Consider the following 18,217-nt stretch of genomic DNA (forward strand, 5'->3'; position numbering starts at 1 on the left):
ATTGGAAATCCAATAAGACCCCAACAGTAGGAGAATGGGTACTAAAGTTAAATGAGTTGGCCACTTTAGATATGATTTCTATGTCTAAAGGTAACAGAACCCAGCAACAGCACGAAGAGAAATGGCATAAGGTTTCAGTATTATGGGAAAACCAATGTAAGAAATTTGGATAAAATAATATTAACTTCTCTCTTTTTGGTAATTATACTTTTCATTATTAATATATATACTTGTCCTTTTGGTGCTTCTATTGTTTTGGAATACTGTATATCGGTATCTGTATGGGGTATATGTGTAATAAATTTTTCTGGAATAATAATAATAATAAAAAAAGAACAATATGCTACAAAAAACAGATTGCATAGATGCAACAAATGTTAAGTTCCTCATTAACTTTCAAGTTAAGTTAAACATGTACCAAACACTCTAAGCCATGTTCCAAAACATCTTGTCATGTTCTGCTGATAAACAGCTAGAACACTAGAATAAGATACAGTCGGGTCTCCATACCCACAGATTCTGCATCAATGGAGTCAACCAACCACAGTTCAAAAAATATTCACCCCCACAAAATTCCAAAAAGCATATTATAAAATGCTTTTGTGAATGTGAGGTGTACAAAAAGAGAGAGAAGAGTAAGGAACTTTATTATAGAGCCAGAAGAACTGAACTCATCACACTGTCTTAACAGTAAAGTAAACTTCTTTTTAACTCAGATCAAACACTTCTCTGTTCCTGGACATAGAGCAAATGTTGAATCACCATATAAATGCATCGGTGAGTGCAAGGCACAGAGAGAGAGAGAGAAACAGAGAGCTTCAGCAGCAGAAAACATAAATAACTGGAGCAATGTTGAGGGGGAAATGTGGAACATGAGTTTAAAATTAGCCAGGCAGCTAAAAACAGGGCAGGAGCCAAAATAATCCCTGCAGGGATGAAGGGAGGGATAGGTTTGCCTACTCCCAATCAGAATTATTCAAATAAATCATGATCATTAGATGAGCTTATACATATTTAAACCTGGCTCGGGTTAAACCAATAATGGCTGGAGAAGCTTAGCATCATTCTTGAAATGCCTCAAAGGACCACGGTACAACCAACCCTTATGCAAACCGTCCACAGCTGTGCAAGGCAATAACCTCCTTCTGGGCTTTCACAAAGTAATCCACTGCGGGCCTGCATTTCCAAACTGTGCTGCTTCACTTCTCTGTGAAGGGAAGGGGTCCCTTTTCATTAAACCACTCATTTTGAATTAATAATCTCATCGGTTGGGGGGCAGGTGAGTCACTAGGGTATGCTTCTTTTTCTTTATTAGTATAAGTAAGTTAGGTTTTGTTAGTACAGTCAGCCCTCCATATCCAGGGATTTTTGATCCACAGATTCAAGCATTTATGGCTTGCAATTATATATATATAATTCGGCACAATCATATATATATATTGATGATTGTGCCGAGCTATCATTTCTCCAGCTCTTGCTATAGGAGACAGAAAATCTCTCTCTGGCCACTATCATAGAATCATAGAATCGTAGAGTTGGAAGAGACCACTAGGGCCATCCAGTCCAACCCCCTGCCATGTAGGAAATCCAAATCAAAGCATCCCTGACAGATGGCCATCCAGCCTCTGTTTAAAGACCTCCAAGGAAGGAGACTCTATCACCCTCCGAGGGAGTTTGTTCCACTGTCGAACAGCCCTTACTGTCAGGAAGTTCCTCCTAATGTTCAGGTGGAATCTCTTTTCCTGTAGCTTGCATCCATTGTTCCGGGTCCTGTTCTCTGGAGTAGCAGAAAACAAGCTTGCTCCCTCTTCAACATGACATCCATTCAAATATTTAAACAGGGCTATCATATCACCTCTTAACCTTCTTTTCTCCAGGCTAAACATCCCCAGCTCCCTAAGTCATTCCTCATAGGACATGGTTTCCAGACCCTTCACCATTTTTGTTGCCCTCCTTTGGACACGCTCCAGTTTCTCAATGTCCTTTCTGAATTGTGGCGCCCAGAACTGGACACAGTATTCTAGATTTAAAGAACAGGCTTTAAAGAACAGGCTGAGGTGTGTTGTATTTTAAAGTGCATTGTTTTTAAATGGTTTAACCTTTTTCTAAGATATGTTCTATTCTTTTAAAGAGTGATCTCTTTTAATATTGTAAAAGTTTAATTCTATTTTAATGCTCACTTTTGTATGTTTTTAATTGGACTGTTCTTTAAAATTGTAAGCCACTATGAGTCCCAGTTTTTAAGGGAAAGTGGGATATAATGATAATACATCATATTCTCTTTCTACACAGATGATATGATTCAAGAAGCTTATTTGTCAGAGAAGATGGCAGCCACAGCTTGTGGGGAAAGTTCAGGAAAAAAACTCTTCTAGAACATAGCCACATAACCCCCAAACCCCACAAAAAACTATGGATGCTGGCCGTGAGACCTTTCAGCTTCACTATTTCATGATTATTCTTTTCTTCTTCTTCTTCCTCCTCACTATATTCCATGCCAGCTCCTTTTTGCTTTCTGGATTTAGCTGCCTTTTGGTTTCATCAGTAGGAAGAAAAGGGTGTGGAGCTCATTCCCACATTTCCCTATTGTCTCTCAAAACTGTTATATCCAGCAGATGGCAACCAAGAGAAAAGTCTGATTTAGGCTTTAGGTTTTAGAATATTTGTACAGTCAGCCTTCCACGTTTGCGGCTTTGACTTTTGTGGATTTGATTATTCATGGATTTGATTAATTTGTTCTCTCTAGGAATCTCCAGGTCCTCCAATGTAACTCTATGGTCAGTGTCCACCAGACGTTGCAGTGAAGATGCCTAGAGAGAACACTTTTCTAGGCATTTGTCAGAACTCCATGCAATTCTGTGGTCAGCTTCTGGATGATGTTAACCACAGACTTGGGCTAGAAGACCTAGAGATTCCTAGAGAGGTGTTCTCTCAGGTTAAAAAAAACCACAGTGGTTTTTTATTTGTGTTTTTTCCACTTTCACAGTGTTCCTGCACTTCAACGCCCAGTGAATATGCAGGGCCCACTGTATATTATTTTAGTAATTTAGTATCTTAACATTTTATAGTGTTGTGTTTTATAATCCATTTTTGATTATATATGTTTGATGTTCTGCCCTTTGGTGAAAAGGGCATTATAAATGAACATTATTATTTTTCAAAGATGTAGGTCTGTAAGTCTGTAGAATCAGTCTGTAGAGAGATCTTGTAGCACCTTTGAAACTAACAGAAAGAAGAAATTGGCACCATGAACTTTCATAGGCTTAAGTCTACTTCTTCAGATGCATTTGAAGGAAGTAGACATAAGTCTACAAAACCTCATGCTGCCAGCTTCTTTCTTTCAGTTAGTTTTCCCTACAAAAGGAGGTCAAGTTGGACCCATCCCTTTGGAGCTTCCAGCAGACAACCAAGTGGGTATTATTTTTTATGACTGCCACTCCTTAAAAAAATTGTATCTGCTCTAATTGATTTAATATGTGTGTATGCATGTGTTTAGAGAGCCAGAGTGGTGTAGCAGTTTGAGTGTTGGACTAGGTCTCCTGAGACCAGGGTTTGAATCTCAGCTCGACCATAGAAACCCACTGGGTGACTTTCAGCAGGTCACACTCTCAGAGGATGGTAATGAAGAAACTTGCCAAGGAAACCTTGTGATAGGTTCGCCTTAGAGTCGCCATAAGTTGAAAACAACTTGAAAGCACACAACAACACAACAACAAATCAAATCATAGAATTAGAAGAGACCACAAGGGTGATCTAGTCCACCTTTTGCTCTGCTCTGAACCAATAGCCCATCGCTTTTATTGGGAAGGCTCTACCGTTAGTTTTTTTGGCCAGTTTCCTTAGAGGAGATTTGCCATTGCCATCATTTGAGGCTGAGAGTGTGTGACTTGCTTAATGGGTTTCATGGTACATAGGTAAATCTAATTGATCTAATGACTCCCACCCATTTTTGAATCAAACTCTTTGCCCCATTCTAAATTTTATACACTTCTTTATTTTAACTAAACATTTATTTATCACATGGTAGAATTCAAAGATATAGTCGTATTAGTCTGTAGAATTTGTAGATCTCTCTACATATTAATTTATCACCTTAGACTTCCTGGGCTCCTGAGGAAACTGGACAACAGATAAAAACATTTTAAACATTAAACACAAACAGATGAAACAGGTTTACATGATTTCTAAAAATAGTTTAAACACAGACTTGTTGTTGTGTGCCTTCAAGTCATTTCCAACTTATGGTGACCCTAAGGTGAACCTATCATGGAGGTTTTCCTGGCAAGATGTGTTCAAAAGAGGTTTGCCATGGCTATCCTCTGAGGCTGAGAGAGTTTAACTTGCCCATGGTCACCCAATGGGTTTACATGGCCAAGCTGGGATTCGAACTCTGGTCTCCAGAGTCATAGTCCAAATGCTCAAACCACTACACCACGATAGCTCTATGATCTGATACTTTTCTGCAAAACACAAGTATGTGGAATTTGCTATTGCAAGGCACATATGGTCATTTTTACTTAGATTTTTTTAATTAAAAAGTGCCAATTCAGGGGGGTGACTCTAATGTTGGGAAGAAGAGATAGGAGGGAGTGTGTTCAAAGAGCATAGTGTGCTGACTGCTGGGCTAAAGAGAATGGAAAATATAGAAAGAGGATATGACAGAACGGGGTACCATGGAAGGGATTATGACAAAGTGAACAGGGAAACTCCAGACTGTAACACTTGGGGTTTATTCAGACTGTGAAAATAATCCAGGGTGAATCCAGATTGAATCTCCATTGTTAACATGCATTCCAAATGCACCTGATTAAGGGGGGGGGGGGTGTGCCAAATAGCCCACTTAATCCAGGATGATCTATATCAGGGTTTTCCTTCAAGTTTTTCGTTTTAAATGATCTGCAACTTCAGTAGTGTGAATAACCAATGGGAATAGACCCAGGATAAAATGCTGCAAACCCAAAAGGGGATTCCGAATGCATTTGCATTGTTGACTCCATCTTTATTCGAATGCTTGCACATGTGACAACTGAACTGGCAGGGATGCACATTGATGCAGTTCCATAGTGTGAATAACAAACCTGGAATGCATCAGTGGGCTAAGGGTCTGAATGAACCCATTGTTGCAGATCCCACAGTGAGAATTAATTTCTGGAGCATTCAAGTTAGGTATTACTGTACAAGGGTGTTTTTGACCCCCATGGAATATTTGACAAGCTTTGAGTGCAGTAAAATATTAAGCGGTCAGTTGACCGGTGACTTCATCATTCCACACTGTATTTGCGTCAGAATGAAATACAAACAGCCCTTGTCAGATTTTAGGAATATGGGAATGAGAGAAGTCTTTCTTTTCTTTTTTTTTTTCCAGGCATTTTGTGAACGAAAGTCCACAAACCACCTTTCAAAAAAGAATATCCATTTGATACTTCTGTGATTACTTTTTATTTTTTTAAAAAAGGACTGTCTTTAGTTGGTGTTTCTTGAGCCCTGCTAATTAGAAACCATTCCTGCAATAAGCAGTGGAAACAATCTCTCTCTATATATAAATAAATACCTTGATGAGAAGAATACTCTTCATTACATTTTGCAATGCAGACCATTTTTCCATGGGGCAAGAAGCCAGAAATTATTAAGAAGTGGAGGAGGGGGGGGGGGAAGTGGGACAGGACACAGAAGGAAATTTTCTTAAAACACATTACAGAATGAGACTCCAGCTAAAGTCTCTAGGCTTGCCAAAATTGCCAAACAGCTTTCTTTGGCTGTAAGATTCATTAAGAGCGCAATCGAGGGAGTTGAAGAGCACTTTAAGGATTACAGGAGCCTTCGGCACACGATTCTTTTAAACAAGTTGTGCACGTTAAGACACAGCCTGTTGGGAACATCACAGCTCAGAAGAAACAGCCACTCTCCAGTCTGAATTTTCCCAAATCCCTGCTAATTTGAAGGTTACAAGGGGAGACGTGCTGGAAAAACTGAAGCAGATTGGAAGTGTCCAGCCCAGGGTATCTGCCAACACATACTGCAGACGCAGCAGGTATTTTGGCACATCTGCTCCGGGGCACCCACATACAAAAAGCAATAGGATCATTGTGTTACTTCATTCCCAGCTGGCAAAGTCACTGTAAGAATTACTTATTCTTTTTTGTCTTCATCCTCTCTCCCTGGTCCCTCCTATTTTTTAAAAAAAAGTATACTGGGTTTTTTTTTACTAGAAAGAAACTTGTTCTGGAATCCACAAAGTTGTTTTCTTCTAAGAATATATAGTCGGTCCTCCATACCCATGGATTCTTTATCCATGGGTTCAACTATCCATAGATTGAAAATATCTTTATAATATATACAGTGGGCCCTTGGCATCTGCTGGAGTTTGGTTCCTGGTCTTCCCGTGGATACCAAAATCCATGGATGCTGAAGTCCTATTAAATACAATAACATAGTAAGATGGCACTCATTATATAAAAATCAAGGTTTGCTATCTGGAATTTGTATCTTTTTGCAATGTTTTCAAGCCATGGATGCTTGAATCTATGGATAAAAAAATCAGTGAATAAGGAGAGCTGACTGTAAATTCCAAACAGCAAGGGACACCAATTTACTACCTCGTTGTCTATAATAGGACTTGAGTGTCTATGGATTTTGATATCTATGGGGGGGTGTCCAAGAACTACACCCCAGTGGATACCAAGGGCCCACTGTATCTGCACTACACAGTTATAACAGTCTGATAGCATTTTAACTATCAGTTGTTGTTGTTCAAGTTGTTTCCAACTCATGGCGACCCTAAGGCAATCTTATCAGGTGGTTTTCTTGGCAATATTTATTGAGGAGGTTTGCCATTGCCATCTGTTGAGGTTGATAGAGTGTGACTTGCCCAGAGTCACCCAGTAGGTTTCATGGCTCCGCTGGGAATGGAACCCTGCTCTCCAGAGTCATAGTTCAATGTTCAAACCACTACACCATACTGGTTCCTATCATGCTATGACAACTATCATGTCTTCATCCTATGAATCCTGTGATTTATGTTTAGTACTGGCCTTAGAAGACTTTGCTGGGGGCTCTATTGGTATAACTCAGATTAGTGGAGTAGATATTTTCTAGCAGAGTATTCTAAAAGCCTCACCAAGCTACAAACCCATGGCCTTCCCTCCATTCCTATTGCCATTGGTCTGGCCTTTAAGGGAAAGAAGAGTGACCAGGATCTGGTGGACTTAATCCCTTCCCCCATCACCTTTATGCATCATTTCTTATTTAGACTGCAAGCCTGAGGGCAAGGAACTGTCAAGCTAATAATTTGTAAACTACAGTGGGACTCTTTTGACCCAAGGCTGAAGTATAAATACTCTAAATAAATTATCAATCAGTCCTAGAATTCCATAGGATGAGGCCAGGATAGGAATGTAATTCTATAATTTTCTTCCTGAAGAAAGCAACAAGTAATTTGAGCATTTTTTTTCCTTCCTGCTGGGAGAAAGTCTTCACAAAGCACAGATTCAGATGTAGTTGTTTTACACAGCATTTTCTGCACACAGAACAGCAATTTCAGAAAATGCAATTTGCCGGGCAAGAAATGCTATTTTCTGTGCAAATCAAGCACGTGAATTTGGCACAGAATTATTTCCAAATCCCAGCATTTTCTGCAAAGGAAACAGAGTTTTCTGTGCAAAACAACCCCATGCAGATGTGGTGAGGAGTAAGTCCTGAACCATGAAGATTCTCATCAATCCAGGATTCTTCTCTCACCAGGGCTTCTCATCGCTTGAAAAAGAGAGCTTTTTAAAAAAACATTTATTGAATATTTTTAAATATTATTTTCTACCCTAGGTCAAGATCATTCAAGTAAGCTCAAACCTACATGGTTGTGCAAGTTGATAAACTCCTAGTGCCACAAATGTATTTCTCTTCCATTGGCATATGGCAGTTGTAATCTAAACATTTGGAAGAAAGCAGATGACCCACTATAGGGCAAGATGGACCAACGGTCAGTTTAAAACAGTTTCATGTATTTCCAGGCTTTAAATTTCCACTTGGGTTGCTTTTGGGGCAGCCTTGAGCCAGCCAGGTGTCGAGAGGTGAATAGACAACTTCCCTGCCATAAAATGTGGGAAAATTGGTGTGAAATTGCATTTTTAATTCACAGTTTGAATTCTGTTGAGCAGTTCTGGCAATGAATGTTACTGGAGTGGATCTATAGTTTCTTAAATAAAAGTTTTCTGAGTTTTAACTACTGAAGTCCAATACAGGGAGAGGCGGGATACTAATACTAATACTAATACTACTACTAATAATAATAATAATGTCTGATTTTTCTGAACTTAGTATCCTGTTGTGGGTGTAAAATCAGAGGTGGATTTTTATTGGCTATCCTGAGTTTCTTACGGAAAATGCAGACTATACATAATAAAGCAGCCTTCTTAGCCTGGCACCCTCCACCTGGATTAGACTACAACTCCCATCATTCCCACCCTAGCCATGCAGGTTAGGGGTGCAAATTGTAGTCCAGCAGTGTGGAGCAGGTTGGAGAATGCTATGAGATTGATTTCTCAGGTCACCAGTGTGACTAAGGAAAGAGAAACCTTATCTAAAGCCACTCTGATAAAAGTTAAGCTCTTTAACTCTACAGCCTTAATGCATGTTTTTTTCTGTATACCAGTTAAAAAGGCTGTAGATCATCTTCCATATCAGAGGCAACAAGCCTTTGTATATTAGAGGTATATCTCTTCCATTTGTGTCCCGCTGGCAGGCTTTCTGTAAGCAATGGTTTGGCCACTGTGTGAACAGAACTTTGGACTAGAAAGGCAGTTGGCCTGATTCAATGTGGCTTTCCTTATGTTCTTAGGTGTATGTACACTTATGACTAGGCTGGATAACACAAGGATGTGCTTCACTTTGCTCCAGTACATTGTAAAATCAAAGATATCGTTAAGCAGCTCTTGGTCCAAGCTGAACAGCATCTCACCATTCGGGACATGATTCTGTTCTCCTTTTTGGACTATGGCTGCCCTGCTGAGATCTGGTCAGGTTATATGTTGAGCAGCCTTGCAAATCCACAAAAGCCAGTAGTCCTCAATACTGTGGCTAACACCAGTTGCTCATACATATCTAGGGATGTAATTCATAAAACATAATGGGGAATTTTGGGAAAGGTTCTGGGCAATTTTTATTTATCTGTATAATAAATAGGTATTTAGGTGACAGATTAGCAATAGCATTTACACTTCTATGCTGCTTCATAGTGAACTTAGCACACTCTAAGCGGTTTGCAGTGCTTGCTCCCAATTGCTCCCAACAAGCTGGGTACTCAGTTTACCAACCTACGAAAGGATGGAAGGCTGTCAAGTTGGAGCCCTCTGGGATCAAATTCACAGTGTTGTGGCTGCAGTCCTGGCATTTAACCACTGCACCATCAGGGCTACGTAGCTGCTTTATATTTAGTCAAGTCCCCTTGGCCTTTTGACAAATTAAACCACATCTCCTGTCTCCACCATCATAGCACTGCTCCTGCTGACCTTTGCCTCTCTAGCAAGGGATGTACTAAATTAAGTATTTTTAGCCTCAACAGGTTTCTTCATGCAACTGGGAACCTTGAGCATGCAGGATTCCTAACTATGCAGGTGATCCTGTAAGAATACGGTTGGTTCTCTATTCAGGCTGCCCTCAAACCAGCAAAAGCTGGAAGAGGAGGAGTGAGGTAAGTGAACCTGACCATGGAGATTGGGCCAGTATCATGGTTCTTCCTTATTCAAGTGTTAGACTGTAACAAAGCTAATATGTGAATAAGGTTCATGTGCGCAAAAGGATCTTGTAGCACCTTTGAGACTAACGGATAAAAAGAAGTTGTAACATAAGCTTTCATAGACTAGGTCTACTTCTTCAGATGCACAAAGTGAACTGATGCCCAGAAAGGACCTTTATAATCAGACTGTAAGAATAGCCATAGAAATGCAAAATGTGTGGGTATGATGATGTGGTGACAAGTTCAGTTTTAACTATGACTGTTGTGGGACAAAGGCAAGGTGGGTGGATAACCGACCGTATGAATGGTGGAGGGAGATTTGGAATATGGCATGTACAGGGAGGGAACCAGAAAAAAGATGTGGTATTTGCATAATAATATATTTGCATAGTGATATTCCAGTCTAAGAGACTATGCCTCTGAATTCCAAAATTCATATGGTTGCTTTCAATCAAATATCCTCCTGAGTGCCCTAGAACAGGGATGGTGAACCTTCAGTCCATGGACCACATATGGCCCATGTCTTTTCCCCCATGTGGCCTGCACATTTCTTCTGCTGCTATCTGTTATTGATGATAACAGAGATAAGAGACAAGGAGCTATTTAAAGCCTATGAAACTGTGGCAGACCTCACAACCTGGTAAGCCACTGAAAGGCCAACAGAAAAAGCAGCCATAGGATCACATGGTTTCATAAACTTGCCTATGAAGGAGCCTTCAACCACCCTTGTTTATTTTCAATCATTCTGGCTAAAGGGCAGATTTTTGGGAAGAATGGAAAAAGTTATTTCAATACATGTTTCTTTGCCATTGGGATTGTACTGTAATTTAACAATTCTAGCCATTTAAAGGGAAGCAGTTCCCGGTGGTTTCAATGAGCTCATGGCAGGAGCCCTACCAGAACATGTCCATATTAAGTGCTGTGGCTTGTGCAAGCTAGAAATCATCCCTGTTAAGAGGCCTTTTTGTAGTTAGCAGATCTTGCTGGGCTGATATAGATTCCAAGAGACCTCCAAAGACATTGTAGGATTCTACAGCCCAACTCTTTTGCAACAAAGGAAATCTTTTATTTAAAAACAAAGCACAGCCAGAGGAAAGAACGTATATCTTATGGGTGTCAGCCAGCAAAGCAAGTGTGATATTAATCGGCTGTTTTCACATGAGCTGTATGATCATGCATGCAGCCATTCCATAGGAGGATTTCCCAAATATGCATTACACATCATGTTTCCCTGGCCACCCCGCCATGGGCATGACTTTCATTACCTCATTAAAGAATGACTTATAATAGCTAGACATTTGCTTTTAATCAGTGTTGCTTCTGTAGTCATTAATCAGATTCCAAGAACAAAGAAACATCCGTCTATGAAGGGACAGACGGAATTGGGGCAGAGAGAGGAGGGGAGCACAGAATGGGTGTGTTTGAGACATGAAGATAAGAAGTTAAACATTAATTTCTCTCCCAAGAAATAGCTTTCTAACATACCCTTTGAAGGTTTCTAACTAAAACCAAGGGCAAGCAAAATTAGATCTGCAAAGAAAGTTGAAGTCATGAATTCTGAAGCAAATAGTTTTTTCCCCCTGATAACAACATACAGGGGTTTATAATGAAATTACAAAGTGACCTTAACCAAAAATTTAAAAAGGATAAAATAACCCTCCTTCACCACCACCACCACCTCAGTTTACATGTTGGGTCCAAAACACACTGCAGAAATAATTCAGTTTGAGACCACTTTAACTGCCCTGGCTCAGTGCTAGAGAATTCTGGGAATTGTAGTTTTGTGAGACACTTAGCCTTCTCTATTAGAGAGCTCTGGTGCTACGATACATTACAATTCCCAGGATTCCCTAGCACTGAGCCAGGGCAGTTAAAGCAGTCTCAAACTGGATTATTTCTGCAGTGTGTTTTGGACCTTGGGAATATGGGGCCTGGCAAACTTATTTTGGGGGACTACTCCCAGCTGGAAGAGAAAATAACTTTCCCAAGTCTTGCAACATTCTTACAAACAGCACAGGGGTGGTTTTCCGTCTGTACCATTTCAGATTGCAACTGGGGCATTACCGCATAGAAAAAGCATTTTAAAAGCCCTGCACAGATAAATATAGCATAAACTAGAACACTTCCTCCTGCCAGTTAGCTTTCTATATGCAAAGAACGGTTTGTATGAAAGAGTATTCAGTTACACAAGCTTTGAGTGAGAAGAACTATATTCACAGATACATCTGGTGAGAACACAAGAGAGGGCCTTCTCAGTGGCTGCTCTGAGGTTCTAGAACTCCCTTTCTAGAGAGGCTAGACAGGCACCCTCCTTGCTATATTTGTTGTTTTTCTTCTTAATGAGTAGCTTTTACATTACTTTTAATTCTATTGATAATTATGGCTGGAATCCTATATGGTCTCTACATATGCATAAGCAACACAGTTACAGTGCTAGGCATTGAGTTTTGGCACAACCTTCCCCGCAATCTCCACTTACCAGGCAGTATCCACTGCGATCTTTGGAGGTCTGTTTCCCTGTCACTCAGGAAGCAGGTGATGAGTGTTTCTGCCACCATCCCACCAGCAATCCTCATTGCAACAGACAGAAACAGGGTTCCTGTCACAACTCCCCATCACACTGGAGATCAATTGTGCAAGGGGGGGGGGGGGGGTAAGAACAGCAGCCTGCTACTTCCCACATAATGGGAGCAGACTCCTGATGATCATAGTGGGTGCTTTCCAGTGAGTGGAGATTGTGGGATCTTTACAGTGCCTGTGTGTGTTCGTGTGCATCCAAGTTGCCTGTCAACTATGATCACCTTATGAATTTCATAGAGTTTTCTTAGGCAAGGAATATTCAGAGATGGTTTTGCCAGTTCCTTCCTCTGAAATCTAGTCTACAGCAGGCCTGGTCTAATTAGCTTGCAAGATCAATCAGAACCTGGTGCTCCTAAACTAGGGGCTACATATGGACCATGAATACATAACGGCCCCAAGTGTCAACTCCAGGTTATACATTCATAACAGAATTTCGGCCTATATTTTAACTTTGGTAGGATGTGAACTTTTAATTGTATCTGTTGTAACGTTTGTAAGCCATCTTGAGTCCCAGCACTGATAGTTAATTAATTCATTAATTAAGACAGAAAGAGCAACTGATTCAGACATAACTGTAACACGGAGGAATAGGAAGGACAAGGTTCCCAAGTGCTTCTTATTCTTGCACATTTCAGTGTTGTGCAAAGGTGAACATTCCTAAAATGCTCTGGTTTGGAAGACTCTTCCTGGTACTTTTAGGGCATGGCTAGTAGCGATATCCCCATAGCACTGGTGGATGGCACATAAGGGACAAGAGGAAGAGTCCTCCCTTCCACCCTTCTCCCATTACTGGAAGAGCAATAAGCAAGGTATTCAGGCAAGGTAGAAAGAGGCGGAAGGAACCCTGTGCTTCCATCATCATCATCATCATCATCATCATCATGGTCAAACAGCCAGTATGGCATAGTGGTTGAGTGTTGGGCTATAGCTCTGGAGATGAAGGTTCAATTCCCTGCTTGGCTATGAAACCCACTGGGTGATCTTGGGTAAGTCCCACAGTCTGAGCCTCAGGGGAGGGCAATGGCAAACCTCCTCTCAACACATCTTGCCAAGAAACCCCTGTGGTAGGTTTGCCATAAGTTGGAACCGACGTGAAGGCACACCATAACACCAAATTATCACTATTATTTACTTATATCCTGCCTTTCACTCAAGCTGACTAACTGCTCAAGGCAGCTAACAACAAATTTAAAGCAGTACAATTTAAAGACAGTACAAAAGCATTTTTTAAAAATGTAAATATAAACTTTAAATACAATTAAAAGTTAAAACAAGTATGCATTAAAAATATTAAAATGTATTAAAAACTGTGTACAAACCTTGACAACTGACTTGCATGGCATTTAAAAGCCCAACCCTCATCAGGTTAAAAAGCCGCCAAAAGGAGAGCAGGTATGTATTCCACTGACCTTTCTAGGGAAGGAGTTCCAGAGCCTGGAAGAAGCCACCAAGAAGTCCCTCTCCCTTGTTCCCACTAACCAAGCTTGGGAAGATGGTGGGACAGAGAGAAGGGCCTCTCCAGACATTAACATTGTGGGGGCTGATGTGCTCCAAATGAGCTTAAGATAAATCAAACTATTTTTTCCAGATTTGTGTTTTTCCAAAACTACATACAAAACTAACTTGGGAGCGGGTACCTTCAGCCATTTGTAACTTTCTAGTGGCAGCTGGCATTATCCACAACAGTGGTGTGGTGAATCCACTCTGGGTTTTAGCCCAAACTTTAAAAGGCACTGTCCTAAGAGCTGGACCCTATTCCTGCCCAAATAGGTTCGGCACCCTGGACAGTTCCTTTAAAGTGTGTGCTAAAATCCAGAGCAGATTCACCATCCCATTAAAATGAAAGCCAGTAACAACCCCTTTTCACCCTTCACAACATCAAAGTACAACCAGTGTGGAAGATTCAGTCGTAGGGTGAACTTAGATTGAAAAGTCTGTTATTGTATGCCTTCACATCATTTCTGATTTCTGGCAATTCTAAGCCAAACGTATTTGTGGAGTTTTCTTGGCAAGATTTATTCATAGGAGAGTTCCTATGGTCTTCCTTTGAGGGTGAAAGTGTGACTTGCCCAAGATCACCCAACAGATTTCAGTCACCAAGCAGGGATTCGTGGTGTCACAGAGTTTTAGTCCAGCCCTCAAATCACTATATCATACTGGTTCTTAGACTGAAACAACCATATCTTAAACATCCATGAAAGAGGGTTTGATGGCAACCCCAAAATTCTATCAGAAAGACATCACATGTGAAACAAATACATTTATCCCAAGACACTTGGCAGGAGATACATCCCAAGGTAAAATAACTGGCCACAATCCTCTGGCATGTATCTGTTTCATACAGCATTGTTCAAGTCCTCTACTTCAGTAAAATCTGTATAACTTTCCATGCTACTTAGAATCATTGAGCTGGAAGAGACTTCAAGAGCCATCCAGTCCAACTCCCTGCCATGCAGGAACTCACAATAAATCACCACTGACAGATGGCCATCCAGCCTCTGTTTAAAGACCTCCAAAGAAGAAGACTCCACCACACTCCAAGGGAATTATTCCACTGTCAAACAGCTTGTTCTGTCACGAGGTTCTTCCCAATGTTGAGGTGGAATCTCTTTTCCTGTGGCTTGCATGACATCACTTCAAATATTTAAACTGAGCTATTATATCACCTCTTAAGCTTCTCTTCTCCAGGCTAAACATACCCAGCTCCCTAAGTCTCTCCTCATAGGGCATGATTTCCAGACCTTTCACCATTTTGGTCACCCTCCTTCAGACACGCTTCAGTTTCTCAACTTCCCTTTTGAACTGTGGTGCCCAGAAATGGACACAGTATTCCAGGTGAGGCCTTACCAAAGCAGAATAGAGTGGCACTATTACTTCCCTTGATCTAGACACTATAATTCTATTGATGCAGCCTAGAATCGCATTGGCCTTTTTAGCTGCCACCTTACACTGTTGGCTCATGTTCAGCTTGTGGTCTAAGAGGGCTACTTATAATAAGCTGTCTTATCCTGAGTCTATTTGTCCATCTAGGCTAGTGATGTCTACTCTGTTTGGCAGTATCTCTCTAGGATGCTGAGCTGAGAGGGGTCCTTTCTGCTTCCTTCTACCAGATCCCTTTAACAGCAGATAGAAGATTATTTAACTTGGGCTGTTCTGCATGAAAATCATGTGCTCTGCCAACATAGAAAGTGGTCTTATCCAAAGTCAGACTACTGGTCCATCTAACCCTATTGATACTGACCACCAGTGGCATTCCAGGAATCCTTCCCAGTCTTACCTGGAGATGCTGTGAACAGACTTTCTGCAGGCAAAGCATGGACCCCATCCACACCTTGCAGCTGTTACCTGTGGCAAAAGTATGGCATCCAAACCATTCTCAAATACTCTTTCAATAATACTTAGCATTTAACTACTGGAAAGTGTCAAAATGATTCTTACTTATGTTTGCTAGGTCATAACCAGGGCTTGCTCCTCAACGTTTAAAGCTGGCATTAAACTGGATGGAGTAGTGGCAGCGTCCATGTCTATCTTCTCTGGTCCAGATGCAGAGTATTGTTTAAGTCCTGCTTGCTACAGCAAAACCTTGTTGTTCTACAACAGTCCTGTAAAGTAGGCCAGTTTAGGAACTCTAAAAATTTAGGCTACTCCTAGTTACAATAAGCTCTGACCCAGGGACATTCCAGCTCAGGTCATACTCTGAGCTCCTAAATGAGGTTCAAATTAAACCAAACTATTGTCACAAACACCTGGGTGGTTTCTTTGATTGGTGTTGGGATCCTCCCTTTCTCAAATCAGATGCTTTTGAAATGCCTGGTCTAAATGAAAGGTTTTTAATAAGAAGACAGAGTTGCTTGACAAATGACAGACTCTTCCTAGTTCAGAGACATGGTTTGTTAACAAATGTGTACACCATATGGGAAAGTTTTGCAAGCCTTGACATTACATGAAGCCAAATGCACATATGTCTAATAAACACACATGTTACAGATGGAGGGGGAAATGGCATTTCACACATGGTGAGAGAAGTGATTTCCACATAGGGGTGTCTCAAGGCATCTTTCTAAATTCCCCTAAAACCTCAAGAGATTAAACGTGGTGATTTCCTGATCCTAGAAAGTATGCTTTGAAGAGTCCACTTTGCCAAAGCAGTAATAAAGGAATTTAAATGCTGTAGAATATTGTTCTGTGAGGAATCCAAAGAAACTAGGCAAAACAAAGGAGGAAAGTGGAAGAAACTTATGCATATTCTCAAAAAGTGATGCAGCTTCCCCAGCTTCACTAAATGCATAGCTGGTAGGGGATGATGGGAGTTGTTGTCCAACACACCTGCAGAGCAGCTGTTTTGAGGTAGCTGTATTGCTATATCAGCTGCCCTGAATTTGTGTTTTGCACACTTGATACAAGTAGTTAATACAGGTAATTTTGAACACTTAGTACAGGTAATTAATACAGGTAATTTTGCACACTTAATACAGGTAATTAATACAGTTAACTTTGCACACTTAATGCAGGTAATTGCAGTTCAAATGGGCAAGAAAAGAGCAAAAGAGGGGCAAGCTTCCAAAGCTTCCAACCTTAAATTCTTTGGAGAGGTTTTTGTCTAATCTTCTCTGGCTTACCTTTCTTCCATCTGCTTTGTTAAAGCCACCTGACAGATCATAAGCACCTTAGATGTCCTCATGGCTATTTTTAAAAAACAAAACAAAACATACTCTGAAAAAGGGAAGTGTTGTTTGGTTTTTAGGAAAGGTACATTGGCATCCTCAAACCTGGGAAGGAGAGCATCTCCTTATCAAAAGTTCATTGATGTCTAAGCATGAGAAATCTTCCTATTTACCCCTCTACAAGATAAACTGGATTTCTTGGGCTGCTGTCCTCCAAATACCCCTTGCAATGGGGCAGGAAACTTACTCATGGGTAAATTCCCTCTGTGTCCAGAGAGGGGCTTTCTGGCAAGTAGGGATGCACAGAGTCCTGACAGCCACACTCTGAAATCTCTGGACCAACTTACCTCTCCCTCATCGCTGGAGCCAATTCTCAGTTTCAAAGCTCCTGAGAAACAACTTTCAAAGAAAAAAAAAGTTTTTAAAAAAATCAGACAGGTGAAGAGATCTGAAGTCCCATCACTTGCAGCCTTTCCTGAGCTGCTGCTGCTGCTGGAGGAGGAGTGCTGAGGCTGGTTGGCTCCTGGTCTTTTTCAGTCGCTCCTTCTTCCTCTCCCCACGATCCAATGCAAGAAAAGAAAAGAAAAGACAAATACAACACCACTCCCTCCCACCACCTACAAGTCAGCAGCCTGAGTGGGGCTTCTAACTTTTCCTCCAAGGCGCATGAATGTGATCTTGCAAGGAGGACTTTCAGTGTCAGTGAGAGAAACAAGGAGGGCCAAACCTCCTGGCAGGTGTCACACCCCCTTCCTGCCCCTCCTTCAGATCCCCCCCCCTTTTTTTTTTCTTTTTTGCAAAGGAAGAGAGAGATGACTGCTGAGGGAAGCAAAGACAAACTTCTGGGGACTGGAGCGCAGGCGCCAATGGGGGGGATCATGCCCTCCCCTTCTTTCTACTGGTCTCTTTCCCCTCCTTTTCCTCCTCCCCACACTTTCCTCCCCCATTAACATGGAACCCCCCCCCCAGTGTACACCAGGCTCCCCTCCCTGCACAAACAGTGGCTGCCTTGCCAAAGAAGCTCAAACCTCTCCAAAAGGGCACCCTCTGTGCGCAAAGGCTTTGCAATAGAGTCAAAGCCTCCATGCAAGGTTTCCCCCTCCCCATAGGACCAGGGGGGTGCAAAAGCACCCTTTCGTGCCTGGTTGTTTTTCTTCCTCCCCCCCCCCCCCGCCCTTCCAAGAAAGGGGTAAGGGTTGGTTGAGTTTTTCTCTCCTGCAGTTTCATGGACTCAGAGAGGGAA

At 41.3% G+C, this 18,217-nt stretch overlaps 1 protein-coding gene across 1 annotated transcript in view; it reads right to left on the bottom strand.

Moving 5' to 3' along the window:
• The window catches only part of PRSS23 (serine protease 23), a 30,453-nt gene extending 12,824 nt beyond the window's left edge, over window positions 1–17,629 (bottom strand). Inside the window, exon 1 of the mRNA XM_089512874.1 lies at window positions 17,322–17,629. Coding sequence (XP_089369000.1) covers window positions 17,322–17,332 — 11 coding nt within the window. The 5' untranslated portion in view covers window positions 17,333–17,629. The remainder of the gene's footprint in view (window positions 1–17,321) is intronic.
• Between the last annotated feature and the right edge of the window lie 588 nt (window positions 17,630–18,217).

This window comes from Sceloporus occidentalis, unplaced genomic scaffold (genome assembly GCF_023333645.1).
Source record: "Sceloporus occidentalis isolate IW3139 unplaced genomic scaffold, rSceOcc1.0.p SCAF_2, whole genome shotgun sequence".
NCBI classification, from domain to species: domain Eukaryota; kingdom Metazoa; phylum Chordata; class Lepidosauria; order Squamata; family Phrynosomatidae; genus Sceloporus; species Sceloporus occidentalis.